Below are 18,042 nucleotides of genomic sequence, written 5' to 3' on the forward strand. Positions count from 1 at the left end.
CCATTCATTCCGCAGATGCGAAACCCCTAGTCAGCCGTGGCGCAGTGGTGATCAAGAAATATTTGACGCACGGCGTTCCAGGAGGCGGGCATTATCACCCAAGGGCAACCAAGGTACAGAGGGGAGAGGTGACCAGTCCAAGGCCACCAGCTGGAGAGGGGTAGAACCTGAGCCTGTCCCCATCTCCAGGCCTCAGTTTCCATTTCTGTGAAATGGAGGTAAGACAGGGCTTCATCTGGAAAACCAGGCGACAGTTGTATTTCAGAACTGGGAGTTTTTGGTAGCTCATTGAGGGTGAAAGCTGCTGTATCTTACATGATGCCCCTGGGGCTCTCGGGACAGCCCTTAAGCAAAGGGATACATAAGGGATAAACAGGGATACAAAGGAATAATTGACCACTGAAAGCAGTGACAGCAGACTGGGTCAGCACAGGGGGAGGTGGTCCCTCTGTAACCGGAAACTGGGTTCTCCTCCTGGTGGGTGTCCAGCTGAAAGACAACCAAGCCAAGAGTGGGAAAAGGAAGGGTTTTATTTGCAACAAGTAGGGAGACCACTGAGTGCTTCTCCCAAAGCACTGTCCCCGCCCTCCCCTAGACAACAAAATTGGGGAAGTTTGAAACTAAGGGTACATGCATATTCATGAAGGGGCTTGGCAAAGGAGAGCGCTGTAGAGAAGTGGGGCAAAAGTCATCACTGTTTGAGTGTTCCAGGGGTTTAAACCCTGCAAAGATTCAAGAGTGTGGTGGGTCCATCTTTCCCTCTGAAACAGCAGCGGGAGTTTTTACCACCAATGTATTGTCTCTGATGTGGTGAGGTTCTCCCCTGGCCGGGTAGTGGCTGTTTTTAATTCCTTTTGTTCCTTTAAAATCGTTAACTATGGGGGTCTTGTGATTTTAACAGATCCCAGGATGTTCTGCAAGAAATGTGGTTGGGCATTTCACAAAGTGGCTGGGGACCTAAAATGACTTCTCTTATGTTAAGAAAGTTACGGCTTGTCTTTCTTTTTCTTAATGTTTTTATTTATTTTTGAGAGAGAGAGAGACAGAGCATGAGCAGGGGAGAGGCAGAGAGAGAGGGAGACACAGCATCTGAAGCAGGCTCCAGGCTCCAAGCTGTCAGCACAGAGCGTATGCGGGGCTTGAACTCACAGACTGTGAGATCATGACCTGAGCCAAAGTCGGACGCTCATCTGACTGAGCCACCCAGGCATCCCAAAGCCTTGTCTTTCTTTTTTCGGGAACCTCTCGCCCTATTCGCCTACACCTACATCTGGAGTTCTGGCAGTTCTGGCCTGAAGAAAAAAGTTGGGTTTCCAGAGCCTTTTGGATTTGGGGATTTCAGCCTGAGGACCCATAAGAGTATCTCCAGGAGCTGTGGGCACACTTGGGAGAGATTGCTTGTCTGGGGCACTATTTAGTCAGGTCTCAGTAAACTCTGTAAGATGGAGAAGAGGAGGAACGGGGAGAGGAAGAAAGAGGAAGAGGAGGGGGGAGGAGGAGGGAAGCCAGGAGGGCAGGGGAGGAGGTAAGAGGAGGGGCAGGGAGGAGAGGGATAGAACAGAAGAGAAAGGGAAGGAAGTGGGGCGGGGGAGGAGCAAAGAAGGGGGAGAGTGGAGGAAAGGGGGAGGGGAGGAAGAAATCTGAAGAGGGAGATGAAGAGGAGGTGAGAGGGAGGAAGTGGGGAAAAATGAAGGAATCTGGGTCGAAGGAAGGAGAAAAGGGGAGGAAGAGGGAGAGGAGGAAGCACAAGCCTCCAGGCCACGTTTGTGAATGAATGAATGACTCCCAACTCTAGCTAGTGTGACAGCTCCAGTCCTCAGTTTCTTGGCCTGTAAAATGGGGTGATCACAAAAGTGCTACCTGGCAGGATAAGAGTGCAGCTGTAGTTACCGGTCACTGCTGACTGCGGATCCCTGCCCAAGGAAGTAGCAGACCAGTGGCTGGCTCTGGGCCTGTCCTCTTGATCTGCCTCCTTGCCCCCCATTCCACCCACCCTGGGCAGCCGCAGGCACCAATGGTAGCACGTGGGAGGGGTGGGAGCCTGCCCAGCCCTGTCCTCCAAATGGCGCTGGAAGCCGGCCCTGGCTGCCTCCCAAGGAGAGCGCTGGGAAGGTCGGCCAAAGCAAGGCCGAAAACAAGCAGGGGTGGGGTGGGCAGGGGGGCAGAGGAGGGGGAGCTTGGAGGGAGGGATCCAAGGCAGTGGCCTACATGGGCATAGCGCAGGCAGAACAGGGACCAGGAGTCTGCAGAAACAGAGGGTCTGGAGTACCCACCTTCTCGGGCTAGGTTTGGAGTTCTCTGTCTTGGCCTCATCGTCCCCGCCTGAGCTTCTGGGAACCCACGGGGAACCGGCCAAGACTGAGGGTCTGTGAGCCGCTCCAGGTCAGCCAGGGACCAGGGTGGTGGGCAGTCAGGCGGGCGCTAGCCCGTGCCTGATCGGGAGGAGGGCTTTTGGGTCTCTGGTGGGCATTTAGGACCTTGGGTACGGGAGGGTGTGGGGACCCTGGTGTGTGGATTTTGCCCTCCCTGGGCTCTTGGGGTGTTAAAGAGATTTAACTGACGAGATTTTGCGATATAGGTTTGGGATTAGTTGGGTCCTTGAAATGGATCATTAAGACAGATGGGGTTTAGAACCTTCTGAGGGTCCTAGGCTGTGAGTTTAGGACTCTTCAGGTCCCCGGAATGTGCATTTAAGACCCAAGAGGCTATGGTGCTTGGATATAGGACAAACTGGGGCAAGAATCCAGTACACACAGGCCCTGAGTGTGAACTGGGATTTTCTGGTGCCCAGAGGTAGGAAACCGTGTGCCATCTAAAGCTCAACCCGAAGCCACGCCCCAAGGCTGCGGGAGCACGTGCTTTCTAAACGCCGCGCGGGGGCGGGCGGAGGGAGGGCAGTTTGGTTGTCTTGAAGACAGCTGCGGCCGTCTCTGGGCCGTTCTAGCCCTGGGGTCTCGTTGGCCGTCGTCTCTCTGGCCCGGGGCCTCTCTCTATGGTCGTGGCCTCCGGAAAGAGGCGGGCCTTGGCTAAGCGGCTGAGGAGCTCCGGCGCTAGACAAGTCAGAAGAGGGCCTTGGGGCGGGCCTGGGCTGGCAGGTGGGGAGGGGCCTAGCGCGCTAGGTGGGCCAGTGTGGGGCCCGGAGGGTGACGATTGGGGTAAAGCTCGAGGGAGGAGCCAGCGGCCAGGGGTGGAACCTGTGCCTGGGATAGGGGGCGGGCGAAGCCCGGGGCTAGGGGAGGGGCCTAGCGTGGAATGGGCGTGGTATGCGTTTGTGGGCGGGATCAGGTCGTTAACTGGGGGCGGGGCCAATGGGTGGCAGAGGAAGGGTAGAAGCGGGACATCGGGGGAAAGCTCATGACCTGTTGGCTGGACAGGCTTGGGAACGGGGAAGATCCTGTAACTGAAGACAACGGCTAGGTCAAGGCATGGGGAAGAGCTGGTCAAGTTACGGGGAAGGGACTGGGTCTGTGGTAGGGAAGAGGTGGAGCCCATGCTTGGAGCCAGGTCGTGAGGGTGGAGCTTGGGTTCAGAGTCCAGCCTCTAGGTCAAGACGTGGGGCAGGGCTTGATAGTGACTGACGGAGGGGAAGAGCTGCGCCTGAGGGCGTGGCCTGTAATAATGATTGGCAAAGAAGCCTGAGGAGGGTTAGGAACCAGGAGGCCTGTATCCAACATGGGATAGGGGCGGGGCCCTGATCCAGGGGCGGAGCCTGTCCGGAACACGGCCTCTTCTAGGCAGGAGGGCGGGGCCCAACCCGAAGGCGGTGGCCTGGGCTCCCCGAAGAGGCGGAGCCGGGGCCGGGGGGCGGAGCCCCGTTGGCTGTGGGGCGGGGCCCCAGCGGCCCGCGGCCTCAGCGCTCTCCGCCTCCCCAGGATGCGGGCTCCGGGTGCAGGTTCGGCTTCCGTGGTCTCGCTGGTGCTGCTGTGGCTGCTGGGGCTGCCGTGGACCTGGAGCGCAGCGGCGGCGCTCGGCGTGTACGTGGGCGGCGGCGGCTGGCGTTTCCTGCGTATCGTCTGCAAGACCGCGAGGCGGGACCTCTTGTGAGTGCATTCGGGGCCTGGTCCCCCGCCGGCTGCGCGTCCCGGGGGTGGTCAGAGGTGGAGGTTGCAGCGGCGGCGTGGGGGGTTCCTGAGGGCTTGGGGAGAGGGGTTTTGGATACGGGGGGGGCGAGGCTTAGATGAGGGCGGGGTTAGGGGCGGGGCCGGGACCTGAAAGAGTGCCGGGTAGGGGGTCACTGAGGGGAGCTGCAGGGGACAGTTTGAGGGTCTCTGGAGGGAGATGAGTAGGTTTCAGGCTTCTAGGGGCTGCTTTGGAGACTTCAGGGGACTGGAAGGTAACTTGGAGATCTTTGGGGGAGCTGGTTGGGGTTTCAGAGAGCTGAGGCTGATTGGGAGGCCCTGGGTATTTGGGGGTCTCTGTGGAGACTTGGTGACTGTGACAGGCCTCTCGGGGCTCTTCAGGGATTCTGGTAGGTCCCTAGGGTCCCACAGTGGTGACCCAGTGGTCTCTGGGGGCTGCCAAGACACTTTGGGTTTACTTAGGGCTTTCTCGGGTGTGATGGATGACGGGGCCTTTTGGGGTACCTGTAAGGGACTTTTAGGGTTCCTGAAGGGTGTGTGTCTCCACGGGAGAATTTACCGGTTTCTCTGTGGCAGGAGCGCTCTTTGAGAGTTTGGAGTCTGTGCAGGATTTGGGGGGTTCAGGGTTTGTGGAGAGGTTGCTGTGTATTTCCAGATTTGTTTGGGGACTCTCTGGAGACTGTGACCTCACCCAAGGGGATTTTGGTGTCCTAGGCAGGTATCCCTGGAAGAAGGTCTCTGGGGTGTCTCTGAGGGGCTTGCTTGAAGAAGCTGTTGGGGGGGTCTTCCTGGGTGGGGGGGAATAGGTGTCGTGGGGGATTCCCATCCGAGCAAATCTTGGTAACAGTCCCCACATGGGAATGCCTGAGCACCTGCTGTGGCTGCGAGGCTGATCCTTTCAGGGAGGTGGGGGGACTGACCCATTAAGGGTGAAGAAACAGGCTCCGTGAGCAGCAGGGATGGTGTGCAGCTGGGGAAAGTTCCACTGCCAGTTGACTGGTTCTGAACCTCCCAGCACCGGTCCTTTCCTCTCCGGGCGCTGGCCCCTGCCTCTGCCTTGGTCTTTCTGACATGCACATCTGAGCATGCACTCTGTTCACCTACCCTCCACGACCCCCATCCTCTGCAGGAAAAAGACTCAACCTCCAGCTGGACACTGTGACCTATCCTGGGATCTGCCCACTCGCCACTCCCCACCTCTATCGTGTCATCTGGCCCTCATATCAACTTGCCTTGTCAGGCTCAGGATGTTCCCTCTGCCTGGCACACGCTGGACCTCCTCTTGCCTGGTGATGCCTTATGATGTTGCCTCCCTCGGGACCCTTTGCAGAATTTTCCTACTCAACACCTTCCCACGGTTCCTTGTTGCCCTTAGAATCGACACCACCTGAGGTTCCTGACTGTGTCCACAACCTCTTCTCCTTTCCTTTGTCACTCTTCCAGCTACACTGGCCTTGCTGTTCCTAAACATGCTCGGCCCCAGGGCCTTTGTTCTTGCTGCTCCCTCTGCCTGGGTCACTCTTCCTTGCTATTCATTGTCATCATGCCATAGCTTAAATGTCATCTTAGAGAGCCCTCTCCTGACCCTGTGTCTCTGTACACTCTCCAACCTTGTTGCTCCTTGGCAGGATGGCCAGTATTTGCTGAGCGCCCACTCCATGCCAGGCACCATGCTAAACATGACTTCTTGAAGCCCTCCCAACAGCCCTATGGTGTGGGTACTCTCTTGTCCCCACCTTACGGACGAGCAAACTGAGGCACAGCAAGGTTTGGTCGCTCGCCCAGGTCGGGGGGAGTAGTGGGGACAGGATTTGAACCCAGGCAGTGTGGCTCTAAAGCTTGACTTGTAACCGCTAGCGACATTCATCGTTTGTAATGATCTTGTGTGTCTGGTTTAGCGCCTTTTAATTCTTGAGTCTCTTTCCCCCCACTAGACGGCGGGCCCTGTGGGGACACAATGGAGGCTGTGTTGGTCTTAGTGTCACTGTGGCCCTGGCCTCCACATGGGGCGGCACATCGCAGGAGCACAAGATGTGTTTGCTGGCTGGCACGCCTTTCCCTACCCCCTTGGGCTCGCACAGGCCCCAGCTCTGCCTCATTGAGCCAGAGTGTCTGTGCCTGGCTGTCCCCCCTGGGGATGGGGCAGGAGCTGGGTCTACTCGGAGGCAGCCTCCGAGATGGCCCAACATCCTGGTCTTCACATTCTCCTATGATCCCCCCTGCTTTGAGAGTGGGCTGGATCTAGAGACTTGCTTCTAATGAACAGAATACAGCAAAAGAAATGGGCTGTTACATCCGAGGTTTGTAATATGCATGACTGTGGTGCTCTCTCAGATCATTCCCTCTGGAAAAAGCTGGCTGCTGTTATGCAAGGCAGTCCTGGGGAGAGGCCCACGTGAGTGAACTTGGAAGTAGACTCTCTCCCAGTGAAACCTTGAGATGACCTCAGCGCCAGCCAGTACCTTGATTGTGGCCTCATAAGACACTCGAACCACACAGCTAAGCTATTCCTGGCTTCCTGGCCTTCAGAAAACGTGTGATAATAAATGTTTCCAGCTGGTAATTTTGGAGGCAGTTTGTCACAGCAATAGCTAACTAACACAGCTTGTATGGCCCTTTCCGTGGACCAGGCCTTGTGTTCTCACAGTCCTATAAAGAAGGAAGGGCGCCTGGGTGGCTCAGAAGGTTGAGTTTCCGACCCTTGGTTTCTGCTCAGGTCATGATCTCGCAGTTCGTGGGATCGAGCCCCACGTCGGGCTCTGTATTGACAACTTAGAGCCTGCTTGGTATTCTCTCTCTCCACCCCCGCCTCTGCCCCTCCTACCTTCGCGCTCTTTCTCTCTCTCTCAAAAACATAATTAACTTAAAAAAGGGGGCGCCTGGGTGGCTCAGTCGGTTAAGTGTCCAACTCTTTTTTTTTTTTTTTTTTTAATTTATTGATGGATTTTGAGAGGGACAGAGATAGCATGAGTCGGGGAGGGGCAGAGAGAGAGAGAGGAGAGACAGAGGATCCCCAGCAGGTTTCGTACCGTCAGCATGGAGCCCAGGGTGGTGCCCAAACCCACGAAACGGTGAGATCATGACCTGAACCCAAACCAAGAGCCAGGTGTCCAACTGACTGAGCCACCCAGGTGCCCCCTAAATGTCCGACTCTTGATCTCCGCTCAGGTCATGATCTCATGGTTCATGGGTTTGAGCCCCATGTCCGGGCTGTGTGCTGACAGTGCGGACCCTGCTGGGGATTCTCTGTCTCTGTCTCTCTGCCCCTCTCCTGCTCACGTTCTCTCACTGTCTCAAAATAAATAAATACAACCTTAAAAAAAAAAAAAAAAGGGATGCCCACTAACCCCATTTACAGGCACGGAGAGACGAGGTCCCTTACCCGGGAATGCACAGGCAAGGAGGGCAGGGCACTGGAGTTCATGTTCTTAACCCCTGTGCTGTGGTGGGGGAGCTGCCTTTAGACCCAGGGTTCAGAAAATCTGTAAGCACCCGACTCCAGTCCTCCCACCTCGTTCTGTATCCTGTATTCGCGGCGTGAAATCTGATCACATTTATTCTTGTTGGTTTCTTTCTGCCCGGGTGTCCTGGAGCTCAGGGTGAAAACATGAGGGGGCAGAAGGAACAGAAGGATGAGAAGAAGTCTCATTCAGGAAGGGCCCAGAGGCGCACAGTGGCTTCTTTGTCCCCAGGGTGGGGGTGGCTTGGGCTGCTGCCAGGCCGGGGCAGCCCAGGCATGTGGCTGGAGCTGAGCACTGGAGTCTCCTGTCTCCCCACGTGGGTGTACTCCGGAAAGGACGGGGGCGAGGGCAGGACGGGACAGGCGGTGAGAGCTGGGCCCATCCCAGATGCTCATGTAACCTGATCGTGACCGGCTATAGCCTCAATTCCTGTTTCTTGCAATATCACCGGTGGATGGGGTGGGGGTGGGGGGGGCCTCCTTGCAGGGGCTGCTTCCTGTGGTTCCCAGCCTTGCTGAAGGTCCTTTCCCCATGGCTATAAAAATAATACCAGCTTCTGGGGTTCTTGGGGTGCTCTGTCAAGTTCACTCACGGGAAGCTCTTAGAGGAGAGCTGGGTACCCGGTCGGTACTCAGATGCGTTGGTGCTGGTTGCTGTCGGCTGGTGGGGGGAGGGGGGGCTTGGTGGCTGTGTAAGTGGATGGTTGGGAGCTTGATGGCCAGAGCCAGGGTGGACCTCAGCTCTGCCCCTTGCTGGCCCATGGAAAGTTGCCCTCTGAGTCCCAGTTCCTTTATCTGTAAAAATAGTCCTTATGTAATGTCTCTCCCTCAAGAAGCATGAATTGAGCACCTCTTGTGTGCAGCATGGGCATATGTGGCGAATGCTTTATCAATGCTTTGTTGGGCCTCAGGAGGAGCAGAGGGACCCTGGTGGGGGTCCTGGTTCTGGGCTTCTGCCCTGACTTGCTGTGTGACCTCGGGCATGTTAATGCACCTCTCTGAGCACCCGCCTCATCCCGTCATCTGTCACATGGGAATTTTAGGACTCTGCTTCAGAGGGTGGCCATAAAGTTCACACAGCGCCCGGCACATAGTAGGTGCTCAATAAATGCCGAGGCTGCTCACCTCAGCTAGTCTACTTATTACCGAACGGGTGGGATATCAGGATCTGACCAGAGAGGGCGTCTTCTGTCTCTTTCCCAAGATATAGTTACAGAATCTGCACAGACCTTCCTGCCGTCCGTGCCCACAGGTGGCCACACATTCTCCGTCATATTTCTTAACTGGCACTTTCTTTCCATTTTTACTTGTCATTTTTACTTTTATGAAAGTCATGCAAGCTTCCAGATGAAAGATTCTCAGCCCTCTACCTCATAAAGCCACTGCAAACATTGAATCAACAAATACTGAGCTATCATTCCTAGAGGAAATACTGGGTTAGGTTTCTGCAAACCTCCTGTCACGACATTTTTATCAACCAATCAATACATGATCTTGTTTTATGTTTATTCTATTTAAAGACACCTCATTTTATAGAAGTTCTTTTTATTTATTTTTTATTTTTTTAATATAATTCAGTGGCTTCCATACAACACCCAGTGCTGATCCCAGCGAGTGCTCTCCTCAATGCCCATCTCTTTTTGTTTGCTTTGAAGTAAGCTCTGGGCCCAACATGGGGCTTGAACTCATGATCCCGAGATCAAGAGTCACATGTGCTACTGACTGAGCCAGCCAGGCACCCCTATATTCCTTTTTTAAAAATATATATTCTTGGGGCACCGGGGTGGCTCGGTTGAGCGGCCGACTTCGGCTCAGGTCATGATCTCACAGTTTGTGGGTTCGAGCCCCGCGTCGGGCTCTGTGCTGACAGCTCAGAGCCTGGAACCTGCTTCAGATTTTGTGTCTGTCTGTCTCTCTCTGCCCCTCCACCACTCATGCTCTACATCTCTCTCTCAAAAATAAATAAAGCATTAAAAAAAATACATATATATATATATATATATATATATATATATATATATATTCATTCTTGGGTCTCTTCGGTGGCTTAGTTGGTTAAGCGACTGACTTCGACTCAGGTCCCTATCTCGTGGTTCGTGTGTTTGAGCCCCACATTGGGGTCTGTGCTGACAGCTTGGAGTCTGCAGCCTGCTTCAGATTCTGTGTTTCCCTCTCTATTTGCCCCTCCCCCACTTGTACTCTGTCTCTGTCTCTCTCTCAAAAATAAATAAACATTAAAAAGATATATATGTGTGTGTGTGTGTGTGTGTGTGTGTGTATATATATATGTATATATACATATATATGTTCCTGATTCATTACCAGTGAACTGATGGCCAACAGCATTATAACTCATGTCCGAGCAAAACTTATCTAAGTAAGGCACATCTCAGCCTTCTTGCACTTAGGAACACTAGCTAGCACTTTAGCGTTATTCCTGGGAGCCATTTTAAGCTTCAAAATCACCAAAGAAAGGACAAAAATGCAAAAAAAAAAAAAAAATGTGGCACTAAATAGACGTCCAAAAGGATGCTTATTTACAATATGAGCTGAAACAAAAAGGCAGAGTGCTGTCTTGTTGAACTATCCTGGGAATGTGCACATTGGCAGCACGTTTGTTTGTTGTTGTTTTTTTGCCACTCTGTGTGTGTCCTCAAATGGTTGTGAAAGGAATATGAATATTGATTTTTGGGGATACAAATAAATTTAGTGAGCAGGCAAATTTGCAGTTAAGAAATCTGTGAGTAATGAGGATTGACTCATAATTTGGCCAGGTAAGTAATCAATATTTACGTTGTTTTGATGGTAACAGTGTTCTTAGTTGAGCCACTAGTATACTATGATCCTTTTTTATTTCTTAACAACCTTTATGTGTTTTGGGGGGGGTTATTACTTGCCTTTGTATTTGTTAGTTTTCTTTGCATTCATCTATACTTCAAGACCAAATGACAGTTGTGTCTGTCTTCTCTCATGACTTTTATAGCGTAAGATGGGCTTTCAGTTTCCCCTTTTTTGGAGAAGTCTCTCTTCTAGCCTCCAATTTGTCCAGGCTGGGCTACTGACTCTTTGCACCTGGTGAATAGCGGTCATTCCAATCTTGATTCTAGCCACCTTCCTAAGGATTGGCATTACGTCTGTCTTGGGTTAGATGCACTGTTTCCTGGGTCCCTGGTGGTTTTCTTCTTTGGTTTACTCCTTTGATTTGGTGGAGCACCTTCTTATTAGCTTTGGGAGACATGTGGTTGAGAAGTTAATTTTTTGAGACCCTTTATGTATGAAAACATTTTTATTTCCACCCTCACACTTGATTGATGGTCTCGGTTTAAACTTCTAGGTTGGAAATAATTTTCCTTCAGTATTGAAGGCATTTCTTCTCACATAATTATTGTTGAGAAGTCTGAAACCCTCCTAATTCCTGATCTTTTATAGGGATCTGTTTTTCTTTCTGGAAGTTTGTGGGATCTTTTCAAGATGGTGAGCTATTTCCATCCATTGTATGGTCTGTTGTTTAGCTTCATGGCAAGGAAGTTTTCTTAAATGGTACTGATGATTTACTCACTTTTATTTCTTTTGTTCTTCTTGGAACACCTGTTATTTAGTACCTGGAAAAGCATTTGGCTTGATAATTATTTGTTGAATACATATTATGTTGGATATTCTGGGCTGGTTCTCTAATTTTCTTTTCTTTCTTTCTTTCTTTTTTTTTTTTTTAATTTGCCATCTCCATCTTTTTATCCTACTTTCTATGATAGTTCTTCAAATACACCTTCTAATCTTTCTGTTAATATTTGACTTATGCCTGCAAGTTTAAAATTTTTTATTATGATCATTATTTGTTTAAATTCATAGGCTTTATTTTTAATTTTTTATAGACTTCATTTTTTTATTATCAGTTTTAAGTTTACAGAAAAATTGATCACAGAGTACGTAGAGTTCCCATATATCCCCTTCCCATTCCCCACAGTTTCCCTATTATTAAGATCTTGTGTGGGGCGCCTGGGTGGCTCAGTCGGTTAAGCGGCCGACTTCGGCTCAGGTCATGATCTCGAGGTCCGTGAGTTCGAGCCCCGCGTCGGGCTCTGTGCCGACAGCTCAGAGCCTGGAGCCTATTTCAGATTCTGTGTCTCCCTCTCTCTGACCCTCCCCCGTTCATGCCCTGTCTCTCTCTGTCTCAAAAATAAATAAACGTTAAGAAAAAAAAAAAAAAAAGATCTCGTGTTAGTGTAGTATACCTGTTACAATTGATGAACCAATATTGATACATTTTTATTTTTACTTATTTATTTTTTAAAATTTAAATCCAAGTTAGTTAATATACAGTGTAATAATGGTTTCAGGAATAGAATTCAGTGATTCATCAGTTACATATAACACCCAGTGTACATGTTATCAAGTGTCCTCCTTAATGCCCCTCGTCCATTTAGCCAATCCCCTCACCCACCACCCCACCAACAACCCTCAGTTTGTTCTCTTATTGTTTGTATCCCTCTCTGTTTTTGTATTATTTTTGCTTCCATTTTCTGATGTTCATCTGTTTTGTATCTTAAATTCCACATATGAGTGAAATCATATGATATTTGTCTTTCTCTGGCTGACTTATTTCGCTTAGCATAATACACTCTAGTTCCATCCACGTTATTGCAAATGGCAAGATTTCATTCTTTTTTTTTTTTTTTTAATGTGTTTATTTATTTTTGAGACAGAGAGAGACAGAGTATGAGCAGGGGAGGGGCAGAGAGAGAGGGAGACACAGAATCTGAAACAGGCTCCAGGCTCTGAGCTGTCAGCCCAGAGCCCGACGCGGGGCTCGAACTCTCGGAGTGTGAGATCATGACCTGAGCTGAAGTCAGACGCTCAACCGACTGAGCCACCCAGGCGCCCCAAGATTTCATTATTTTTGATCACCAAGTAATATTCCATATGTGTGTGTGTGTGTGTATATATATATATATATATATATGTATATATATATATATATATAGATACCCCGCATCTTTATCTGTTCATCAGTTGATGGACATTTGGGCTCTTTCCATGATTTGGCTATTGTGAATAGTGCTGCTATAAACATTGGGGTGCATGTGCCCCTTTGAATCTGCACTCCTGTATCCTTTGGATAAATATCTAGTAGTGCAATTGCTGGGTCATAGGATAGTTCTATTTGTAATTTTTTGAGGAACCTCCATACTGTTTTCCAGAGTGGCTGCACCAGTTTGCATTCCTCTTTCTCTGCATCCTCACCAACACCTGTTGTTGCCTGAGTTGTTAATGTGAGCCATTCTGACAGGTGTGAGGTGGTATCTCATTGTGGTTTTGATTTGTATTTCCCTGATGATGGGTGATGTTGAACATCTTTTCATGTGTCTGTTAGCCATCTGGATGTCTTCTTTGGAAAAGTGTCTATTCATGTCTTTTGCCCATTTCTTCACTGGGTGATTTGTTTTTTGGGTGTTGAGTTTGATAAATTCTTTGTAGATTTTGGACACTAACCCTTTATCTGATAATGTCATTTGCAAATATCTTCTCCCATTCCGTCTGTTGCCTTTGAATTTTGCTGATTGTTTCCTTCGCTGTGCAGAGGGTTTTTATCTTAATGAGGGCCCAATAGCTCATTTTTGCTTTTGTTACCCTTGCCTCTGGAGACATGTCAAGTAAGAAGTTGCTGTGGCTGAGGTCAAAGAGGTTTTTGCCTGCTTTCGCCTCTAGGATTTTGATAGTTTCCTATCTTATGTTTAGTCTTTCATCCAGTTTGAGTTTATTTTTGTGTATGGTGTAAAAAAGTGGTCCAGGTTCATTGTTCCGCATGTTGCTGTCTTTTTCCCCAACACCATTTGCTGAAGAGACTGTCTTTTTTCCATTGGATATTCTTTCCTGCTTCGTCAAAGATTAGTTGGCCATACATTTGTGGGTCCGTTTCTGGGTTCTCTATTCTGTTCCATTGATCTATGTGTCTGTGTTTGTGCCAGGACCATACTGTCTTGATGATTACAGCTTTATAATACAGCTTGAAGTCCTGAATTGTGATGGCCTCCAGCCTTGATTTTCTTTTTCAGGATTGTTTTGGCTATTCAGAGTCTTTCTGGCTCCATACAAATTTTAGGATTGTTTACTCTAGCTCTGTGAAGAATGTTGGTGTTATTGTGATAGGGTTTGCATTGCATATGCTTTGGATTGTATTGACATTTTAACAATATTTGTTCTTACGATCCACGAGCATGGAATGTTTTTCCGTGAATTCTTCAGTTTCTTTCGAAAGCTTTCTATAGTTTTCAGTGTATTCTCAACAAGATACTAGCCAACCGGATCCAAAAATACACTGAAAGAATTATTCACCATGATCAAGTGGGATTTATTCCGGGGCTGCAAGGGTGGTTCAATATCTGCAAATCAATCAATGTGATACATCACATTAGTGAAAGAGAAGATTAGAACCATATGATCCTCTCTATAGATGCAGAGAAAGCATTTGACAAAATACAGCATCCTTTCTTGATAAAACACCCTCAAGAAAGTAGGGATAGAAGGATCATACCTCAAGATTACTAAAGGCCATATATGAAAGACTCACAGCTAATATCATGCTCGACGGTGAAAAACTGAGAGCTTTCCGCCTAAGGTCAGGAACACGAGAAGGGGGTCCGCTCTCCCCAGTGTTATTCAACATAGTGTTGGAAGCCCTAGCTTCAGCAGTCAGACAACACAAAGAAATAAAATGTATCCAAATCAGCAAGGAGTACTCTATGGGGAAAACCCAAAGACTCCACCAAAACACTGCTAGAACTGACACATGAATTTGCAAAGTCACAGGATATAAATCAGTACACAGAAATCCGATGCATTTCTAGACACCAAGAATGAAGCAGCAGAAAGAGAAATCAAGGAACTGGTCCCCTTTACAATTGCACCAAAACCCATAAAATACCTAGGAATAAACCTGAGCAAAGAGATGAAAAATGTATACCCTGAAAACTATAGAAACCTTTTGACACGTTTTTATTAGCTAAAGCTCTTTTTTTCCCTTAGGGTTTACTCTGTGTGCTGTGCATTCTGTGGTGCCCTCACGTTGTAATTTTCCAGGATTTTTTTTTCATTCCCTAAAGCTTTTTTTTTTTTTAATAATTTTTTTTTTAATGTTTATTTATTATTGAGAGACAGAGAGACACAGAGAGTGAACAGGGGACGGGTAGAGAGAGGGGAGACACAGAATCTGAAATAGGCTCCAGGCTCTGAGCTGTCACCACAGAGCCCGACGCGGGGCTCGAACTCACGGACCGCGAGATCATGACCTGAGCCGAAGTCGGACACTTAACCGACTGAGCCACCCAGGCGCCCCTGAAAGCTTTTTAAATAGCATCTCATTCTTGTTTCATGCATGCATGTTTTCTTACATCTCCGAGAATATCACTGACTTTATTAGTTTTGTTTTCTCTTTGCACAACCTCTATTTCCTCAAAACTTTCCTTTTTTGTTTATTTTATTTTTTTGAAATCTTTTTAACATTTATTTATTTATTTATTTATTTGAGAGAGAGAGAGAGAGAGAGAGAGAGAGAGAGAGAGAGAGAGATGGAGCACAAGCAGGGGAGGGGCAGAGAGAGGAGGGAGACACAGAATCCGAAGCAGGCTCCAAGCTGTCAACACAGAGCCCGACGTGGGGCTCGAACCCATGAACCATGAGATCGTGGCCTGAGCCAAAGTCAATCGCTCAACCAACTGAGCCACTCAGGCGCCCCTTTGTTTCCTTTAGTTTCCGTCATCCCTAGTAGAGGAAATCCCCAGGGGTCCGATAATCCTTGGTTGTAAATCTGGTTAGAAGCTCTTGGCATGGGCATATGGGGGGGGGGGTGTCTTTTCAACTGCGAGCTTCATGATGGGGTCACCCGGCCAAGGGTGCTTTGCGGGAAACCATGCAGAGGAGACGAAGGTTGGGGGCTCATCATGGGATACGGGACAGACACTCCCTGGCTTCCAGTGGTTTGACTTAGAATTTTTTGACTTAACGATGATGCAAACGTGATGTGCGTTCCGTAGAAGCTGTACTTTGAATGTGGAATTTGGATCTTTTTCCCAGACTCCTGACAGGCAGTATGAGACTCTGTCCTGATCCTGGCCACCAGCAGTGAGCCGCCGCTCCCAGTCAGCCGCACGATCACGAGGGTAAACGACCCGTACAGGCGTTCTGTACCCATTCAGCCCTTCTGGTTTTCGCTTGCAGTACGGTATTCAGTTAATTATGTGAGATATTCAACACTTTATTAAATAGGCTTTGTAGGGGCTCCTGGGTGGCTCAGTTGGGTAAGCGTCCAACTTCGGCTCAGGTCATGATCTCACGGTTTGAGTTTGAGCCCCCCTTCTCTCTCCCTCTCTCTCCCCCCTGTCTCCCCCTCTCTCTACCCCTCATGGGACGGTCCCTCTCTCTCTGTCTGTCCCTTGCTCCCTTGTGCCCTCTCTCTCTCTCAAAAAATTAATGAAAAGAAAAAATCCCTTTACTGGCTATTTTGGGGGGAAACAGGGAAATTCAAGGATCAGTCAGTGTCTGGGTGTTTGACCTGCCTGCTGCCTTTGCATGAAATCACCCGTGACTTTTCTCACCTTGTGGCTCCTTCCTCATCCACCTGCGTCGGGGCCCCACAGCCTTCCGTTGTAAGGATCCGCCATCGGGCATCGAACCCCTCCTATACTACAGATCGTTTGGGCTCTTTTCCGTCTTCTGCTCATTGGAAGCTACAAATGAGTAACAGTATCATTTCCCCCAGGTGACTTTAACCTGCCAAGATCGATCTTCTAATTAGTGGAAGGATCCAGAACCATGGAGAAAGTCCTGTTGCTGTGCAGTCTCCTCCCACTCTCTGCTTTGCTCACTCCTCTCTAGCCTGCTGGCCTTGTCCTTCCCACCTCCAGGCCTTTGCACTCATGGCACCCTCCACCTGGAATGCTTTCCCCCTACCGGCCGCGCTTTACCCACTGCTGGCTCCTTCCCGTTCTTTATTTTTATCATTTTTTAATTGTTTAAAGTTTATTTCTTTATTTTGAAAGAGAGAGCACACAGGGGAAGGGCAGAGAGAGAGAATCCCAAGCAATCTTCGCGACGTCAGTGCAGAGCCTGACACGGGGCTAGAACCCACGAACCGTGAGATCATGACCTGAGCCAAAACCAAGAGGCCCAACTGAGTGAGTCATCCAGGCGCCCCTCCTTCCCATTCTTTAAAATGTAGCACAGGGGCGCCTGGGTGGCGCAGTCGGTTGGGCGTCCGACTTCAGCTGGGTCACGATCTCGCGGTCCATGAGTTCGAGCCCCGCGTCAGGCTCTGGGCTGATGGCTCAGAGCCTGGAGACTGTTCCCGATTCTGTGCTTCCCTCTCTCTCTGACCCTCCCCCGTTCATGCTCTGTCTCTCTCTGTCCCGAAAATAAATAAACGTTGAAAAAAAAATTTTTTTTTAAATAAAAAAAAAAAATAAATAAATAAAAAAAATGTAGCACAAATGTCGCTTCCTCAAAGTGGTCTCCCCCCCTCTCCCCTGCCCTTCCTGTGGATAAAGCTTTTGATCACATCATCCTGTTTCCTTTTTAGGAAACTTAGCATAAAACTATCATTGGATTGGGGCACCTGGGAGGCTCAGTTGGTTGAGTGTCCACTCTCGATTTCCGCTCCGGTCATAATCTCACGATTCGTGAGTTTGAGCCCCGCGTCGGGCTCTGTGCTGACAGCGCGAAGTCTGCTTGGGATCCTCTCTCTCTCTGCCCCTCCCCCCTGCTCTCTCTCAAAAATAAATAATAAAACAGTAAAAACAAACTGTCATCGGTTTTCTTCGCTTTTTCCTCGGTTAGGAGTTCCCTTCCCCTCCTTAGATGGTCAACCCCATTTGCACAGTGATCACGCCCACTTGAGTCACCTGGGTGTCCCTGTCCCTGTCGTGATGTCCAGCACGTGGTGGTGCTCCGTGGAGGTATGGTGCACGAGCGGATCAGCCCCTCCAGGGAGCTAAACTCTCGAAGGAGGTTTTTGGCTGCGAGTCGCGTGAATCTCGACTAGGAGTGGCATTGGCAGTAAAGAACAGTTACAACCACACGTAACATGGAGTTTTGACACGAGATGGCCTGAGGTTGGTCAGTTCCCAGTGCAGCATGTTGTCATTGACCCACGTTCCTTCGATCTTTATGCTCTGGCATCCTTGCTGCAAAGGCTTGGCATCTCCAGCCGGGTACCCTCATACTCTCACGCTGCCTGCTGTGGTTCCAGCCATCACATGCCAGTGACAGCTTCTCTGGGTAGAGGAAAGGGAACATGGGACTGCCACGTCCCATGGTGCAGGGATTGTGGGAAAGGGGCTGATGTGTCGCAGGGAGGTGTATGGGCTGGGCCGTGTTGGAGTTCAAGGAGCCAAGGGGGTCGGCAGACAGAGCCAGATTTCCAGGGCTTTGAACACTGAGCAGAGGAGTATCCTGCGCAAAGACCCTGCAAAGACCCTTTTTCCACATGTGGTCACGTTCACAAGTTCTGGG

At 49.6% G+C, this 18,042-nt stretch overlaps 1 protein-coding gene across 5 annotated transcripts in view; it reads left to right on the forward strand.

The window, feature by feature from the left end:
• The first annotated feature begins 2,177 nt into the window (after positions 1 to 2,177).
• The window catches only part of SLC27A1 (solute carrier family 27 member 1), a 32,500-nt gene continuing 16,635 nt past the window's right edge, over positions 2,178 to 18,042 (forward strand). For 3 of the 5 annotated variants that reach the window (XM_045492503.1, XM_045492506.1, XM_045492507.1), the window contains exons 1-2: positions 2,178 to 2,382; positions 3,873 to 4,040. In XM_045492503.1, the coding sequence (XP_045348459.1) occupies positions 3,874 to 4,040 (167 nt within the window). In that variant the 5' untranslated portion in view covers positions 2,178 to 2,382; position 3,873. Of the gene's footprint in view, positions 2,383 to 3,313; positions 4,041 to 18,042 lie in introns of those variants that run through there. The other 2 variants (XM_045492504.1, XM_045492505.1) reach the window with 2 other exon arrangements.

This window comes from Leopardus geoffroyi, chromosome A2 (genome assembly GCF_018350155.1).
Source record: "Leopardus geoffroyi isolate Oge1 chromosome A2, O.geoffroyi_Oge1_pat1.0, whole genome shotgun sequence".
Classification (NCBI taxonomy): domain Eukaryota; kingdom Metazoa; phylum Chordata; class Mammalia; order Carnivora; family Felidae; genus Leopardus; species Leopardus geoffroyi.